At 30.5% G+C, this 6369-nt stretch overlaps 1 protein-coding gene across 3 annotated transcripts in view; it reads right to left on the minus strand.

The window, feature by feature from the left end:
• Window positions 1-1035: 1035 nt before the first annotated feature.
• Window positions 1036-6369, minus strand: part of Gclc (glutamate--cysteine ligase) — a 24594-nt gene continuing 19260 nt past the window's right edge. For all 3 annotated transcript variants that reach the window (XM_018453541.1, XM_018453542.1, XM_018453543.1), the window contains 5 exons: window positions 5992-6206; window positions 5488-5856; window positions 1805-2152; window positions 1433-1614; window positions 1036-1345 (listed from right to left, as the gene is read on the minus strand). In XM_018453541.1, the coding sequence (XP_018309043.1) occupies window positions 1168-1345; window positions 1433-1614; window positions 1805-2152; window positions 5488-5856; window positions 5992-6206 (1292 nt within the window). In that variant the 3' untranslated portion in view covers window positions 1036-1167. The remainder of the gene's footprint in view (window positions 1346-1432; window positions 1615-1804; window positions 2153-5487; window positions 5857-5991; window positions 6207-6369) is intronic.

The raw sequence follows: 6369 nt of genomic DNA on the forward strand, positions 1-6369 counted from the left end.
TTTCGTAGGAATCTGTCAGGTAGAAAACAATATGCCCTTCAAAGAATTAACCAGTAACGACCAATCGCGTCGTCAGTCATCGATTTAGATTTGCGAACGACTATATTTCGTGTACGTGCTCCCTTAGTTCGAAAGAGGACAGCAACGAATGAGAACGCACCGAGACTGATCCACAAAAAATAAATTCGAGTGAAAACCGAACATGCGAACTCTACTAAATTAATGTTCCCTCGATTCCATGAACCGGCGAATCAAATAAATATTTTTTGATCTGCGACGACAGATCAAAGACTCTCGTATAGTCCGCATAAATACTTAATTCTTCATCATAAACTCGATTAATTGGATGAAATAAATTTCTAAAATTAGTGAAGAGATGAAAACTATATTTTTATGAAATTTTTTGATCACTGCAATATCGCATGTTTTTATTAATTAATGCTTCCATATAATGTACTGAATAATATAGCGTGTATGGAATTCTGGAATACACTTTATTGTATCGGAGATCTAAGAGAAGAAAAATCATTTACGACTGGAAATTAAAAGTAACTCATATTAACTGCCATCGACAATGTAAAATTAGTAAATAAATAGATGAAGCTTAAAATAACAAGTTACATTAGAAATTAATTCAGTTAATAAATCATGAAACTTTTAATGGTTTTAACTACATACATACATACACAGTATTATTAATATATTATACAATTAAACTTATTATTTAATTAGTAAATTTTTTAATGTACAATAGTATTAAATGATACAAACAAATACAATATGTGGAATGTGGGTTTGTTGATTTATCGTTACATAACAACATTTTATATAGCAATACTAACATTTTCTTCTATAAATATACCTACTAAATACTGTTTCCACTTTTAAGAACTTGTTAGAAATTACGAAAATTATAAACATTTCATATTATATATTTATACATATATAGTCGATAAAAGCAATGTATAACAAATGGAATATAAAATTATAGATATAAAATTATGAAACTTTATATTTTACGCTATTCTCGTTTCTTCCTATTATTTAAAAATATAACGTAGAAATGTATTTATGTAAATATACAAGTTAACGGCATGAAATATGCGTAACAATATTACAAAAGTATAAATTTAATGATTTACCTGAAATGTTTCGATATAGTCATCGTTAACAATTTGTTGCTGAACACTTTTCTGCTTTAGCAACAGCAGCAGGTATGGTATCAGTAGTTTTAGATGATATACACTGTCCGAGTAATTCTGGGCACGATATATCATTGGAAACAATGCTATGAATTTTTCTTAGTAAATCATAATTGATGCGCTGCGTTATTACAGCATCGTGCCTATTTACACATATGATATTTTATTAAAGTTATGTCGTATTTAAAAAACAATACCAACAATTCGAAGAAAAAAGAATATTTGCTTACTTGTATTCAGAATGCGAAGTGACCTCTTTTCTCAACCAAGCAGCAGTTGTTAAAAGCTCACCAGAAGCGCGTTTCTGTATTAATTTTAAATATCTTTGGATAGTACAATGTGTATCAGCGTCTACATTCATATTAGCTAAATACGAGTTTACAAGTGGCACAAGACCAGGAAAAATGCCATTCTGAAAAAAGATAAAGTGATAATAAAATTTATCATTTATAAAGTACATTTATTCTTATAGTAAATTCTTATAGAAAACAGACAAAATATATATAAATTAAGCATATAAATATATATATATTTTTTTTAAAAAGATAAATGTGTACAACATGTAAAATATTTTGGTAATGTATCTTTTATCTGATAAGCACCTTTCCATTAATAATTTCATTAATCGTAAACTCGGTGTACTCGGATTGAGTATTATCAGATTTTATGTCGGAAGTAATATCATGACGAAACCAAAATTTCTCTACTTTCACTGCATTTCTTTTCTGCGCCCTGATCATATTTTGATCAACTTTGCTAATCGGGATTAAAAGATTTAGCTTGTAACTCAGAATGACTCTTGTTAATAGTACTGTGAAACAAACTATCGCAGCATTTTCGAAGTCTGTGATTTGGACTTCACATGGACGGAATTCTACACGCCAACCAATAGACGAGTTTGGCGGTGGTGGTTTAAAACGCATAGTTTGCCAGTTTGTAGATTGTATGTTCTGAAACAGTATTACAGTTTATGGCACAGTAAAAGCATTTACAATCACAGTATCGAAAAATTTACATTAGATTTGAATCGGTTATTTCAGAAACTCTATAAATAAAATCCATTTAAAAAATCTTACTTTTTGATAACTGAAAAAAATGTTTTAGTTTTTACAAATGTAGCACTAAAAATAATTAAAAACAATTAAAAAATGCCTCATTATCTTATATATTAAATGAGCGGAACATATCAATTTTAAAACTAATTTCAAAAAAGAAAATTAACTTTGAAAATATATTAACTTATGTTTTTGAAGGAAATGAGCGTTTTTGTACATGTAAGAGTTCATTTAGAAAATTTCGTAAATATAAAATGCTAAAGAACATGTTGCAACCTAAAAAAGATATTTAACTTTATTAAAAAATATATAATTCGCTAAAAATATATATAATTCATTAAAAAGAGTAGACTTAATATATTATTATTTCAATATGCTAAATTTATTATATGCAATAATTTATTATTAAATATTTAAAGGGAACGCCTGATTTACAGTAAAAAAAATCGATTTTTTTCATAAATCAATAGTACAACTTTTGGAGAATATGTTTTTAGAATTTTAGAGCAAAATTCGAAATCCTTCGGTAGATTTAGCGCTTGTAACGGGAACGCGACGTGCAGGTATTAGGCGCGTGGCGACGGTTATCGAGCATTTGATTCCTATTTATACCTATTTATCAATCAAATGATCTGTTAATGCGATATTTGGGTGGACATCGCGTTGGACCCAGAACGCTAACGAAAGTTTTTAATTCGACCTTCTGGAGACTGGCGCCAAAGCACCTCAATTGCGGTGTAAAAATACTCGACATCGACACTTTTATTGCCACTGGCATTTTCAACAAAGAACAGTCTGCCGTTTTAAAAATCATGAATTGGAAGTTAATATGAATTGGAAATTAATATTGGGCTGAAAAGCAAGCATTATGTATAATGCACAACGAACCTTCAGGTAGAAGCACCGACGACTAAGTAGCACAAAAAAGGGAATAGTTCACTTACACACTGTAGCAATTGTCCACTGCCAATCACAGCGACGTCTGGATAGGGAGTTTTTTTCTAGCGCTGTGATTGGCCTGTGCGCACGTGGCTCGTGTGCAATTGATATACATCCCACAAAAAAACCCCAGCAGCGCGTAGGCTGGCCTAACTTGCTTGGAATGAATTTAATGAGGAAGCAGAAGGGCTATTGTATGCCCCTGGAATAGAAGATTAGTCTCCGAGCGCTGTAAGTACTTAACCCTTTTGCTGCACGGTGTTGCATATATGCAACACCTTTTTCTCTTTCGTTTTTTCTGAAACTCCACTCTTAAGGTTTCTGCACATGCAATAAATTGTTATATGATCCTCAGATACTACTTTAATAACAAGTTAGATACAGAAGCTTTTATTTTGCAACTTGAATTAGTTATAAACAAATTGAGCGCAAAAAAAACCCTACTTTTTTAAGAAAAAAATCGTTCCTGAAAAATTTTGATTAATAACCTATGCCAAAAAGTATGTGTATATTATATATATATATATTTTTTTTTTTGAGAGTCGCTGATTACGAAAATGAAATCAGATTTTCAAAATTCAGGATGACGGATCAAACATGGCAGACCAAAAATTAAAAAAAATGTTTTATTTGTCTTAAGAATTGATGTATTGGGGTTTTTGGGGTCGATGATTACAATTTTGAAATGAAATTCCCGGAATAAGTTATCCATTCGGCATATGTAACGTTACTGAAATGTTGTAAGCTTCGGTTATGGTACAGAAATGTTTCAGCAATATTTCAATTGCAATATTGCAAAACTTGAAACGTTACTGCAACGTCCGTGAACCGTTTCAGCAACATTACTGAAATGATGTAACATTGCATTTGAAATGTTTCAGCAACGTTGCTGAAATGTAACATGCCGAATGGATTAGCAAATGAATGGGTGCCAATATAATACACCAAATATCAAAGTGCTTTATTTACCGTCAAAATTGATATTTAGGTCCATCATATTCGATCCACCATATGAATTTTGCAAAACTGACTCCAGATTTGTAATCGGCGACCCAAAAAACTCCTATATACTAATTTTTAAGGCAAATAAAGTATTTTTTTAAATTTTGGTCTGCCATATTGGATTCGCCATATTGAATTTTGCTAAACTGACTCCAGATTCGTGATCAGCGACCCAAAAAACTCTTGAGTACGAAGTTTCAGAAAATTTGACTGCAACGAATAATTCGTGCCTCAAAGAGTTAAGAACTACTATTTTTTACACCGAAAACTTTAAACGCGTTTTTCTCAAAATCTATTTTTGGCATTTCCTTCAATTTTGTGTACACGATTACAAAAAAAGCAATTGACTTTATATAAAGCTCATTAGTTAGATAATGGTCAACCCTCCTCGATGAACCTAAAAAATTAAAAAAAATCATTAACAATTTTTTTTTGTATGAAGAAATAGAGGTTACCTAAGCTACGTTCCATTTAACGCTCGTGGAATCATTTCATCTTTGTCGTTTATCAAATGTTAAACAAGGACAAACGATGCTCGCGAGCGTTAAGTGGAACACAGCCCTAGTAAAAATCAGAACTTTTTTTCAAAGAGAGAGTTGCATAAAATTTTAATTTTTATATATTTTTTTAAATTTATAGATTTATTTAAGAAAAAAATTATATGAAAATTAAAAATATTTCTTGATTTTTTATTTCAAATCAGAATTAAAGCCGTCAGAATGTACATAAAATGATGACGTCGATGGCCAGGCACAAACTTCAATGTTAATTTTTCTGTTATTAACAATATTTTTTATATATAAAAAATTTTAAATTACTTTCTTCAATAAAAATATTAAAACGTGCAAAAAGTTTTAAGACGGTAAATATTATTTACTATTTCTTTTTTAAAAAAATCACCTATTTTTCGGTCTCCTAAACCAGGCGCTCTCTTTAAGGCCCGATTACATCGACGCAATGTTATTTTGACTTTAAGCGAGGTTTAAAGCTCTCTTTTTCTCTTTTTAAAGCTGAGAGAGAAAGAAATAGAATTTTAAGCCTCGCTTGAAGTTAAAATAATATTGGTGCAATCGAGTATGTGTCAATGTAAGGAAAATATAAGTCATCATAAGTTACTGCTTCTCATGTGAATGTAAATGTGATTTAGAGGAGAGGATACTAATGTGGTTTCTTTAAAAAATTATTTACCTATCTCCTCGATCTGATTCTGAATTCTTTATTATCTTAATTTCGAAAACAAAAATTGATTTATGGAGCTTCTGAAATAATCAATTCAATTGTAATCTCACCTCGAAATGATCAGTATCTTCCAAATCGTTCTGATGAACTTTTTCGGAAAATAAAGAAACACTATCTCTGATAAACAGATGAGCTATATGTTGTGCAAGCAAATGATCAATTCCATTATCCAAAAGCTGTTTATATATCTCATCGTCATATGTTAAAGGGACATCGTTATATTTTTCACCTTGTCTACTAAGGTACGAATCGATAGAATCGTACCTAGACTTACTGATTTTAAATTTATTTTCTTTAAGAGGTTTTAATCCACGCTCTTCTTGTGTTCTGCAGTCTACTGACGAAGATATGACACTCCATCGACAATCAACATCACTTATATAGCCTCGATAAAACGGACTGGCAGCGGTTAAAGCCAACTGTCGAATGTTAAAGAAATCTTCTGTAACGTACGTATGAAAGAACACTCTATATGCCGCTATTATATTTAATAAAAAGGAAGAAAACAAATGAACAAAGAAAGAAACCAAATGATAGTATTATTTAACACTAACCATGATGGGACATAAAGGTGTTAGCTGATCGTATAATGTTCTTGCTTCTTCTATGTTACATGCTTGAAAGGTAAGTTGCAAACAGCAACATCCCATCCCAAAACCCATTGCGTCCATATAAATGTAATTATCTTTAGCTACTTTTGAGGAACAGTCATCCCCCTTGCTAGTAAAGTCTTCTTTGAATAACAATGGTACACTTTCATCTCTGTAAACTGGAAAGATGTATTAATATGAAATTATTCAAAAATTTTGTTAAATATATTATATATATTAAATATATATTATATTATGATGTATTACACACACATATATATATATATATATATATATTAAGAAGCGCCAATAACGGTCTGAATGTTAAGATGTTGAACTATT

Source organism: Mycetomoellerius zeteki, unplaced genomic scaffold (assembly GCF_001594055.1).
Source record: "Mycetomoellerius zeteki isolate Tzet28-1 unplaced genomic scaffold, Tzet1.0 scaffold39, whole genome shotgun sequence".
Lineage (NCBI taxonomy): Eukaryota > Metazoa > Arthropoda > Insecta > Hymenoptera > Formicidae > Mycetomoellerius > Mycetomoellerius zeteki.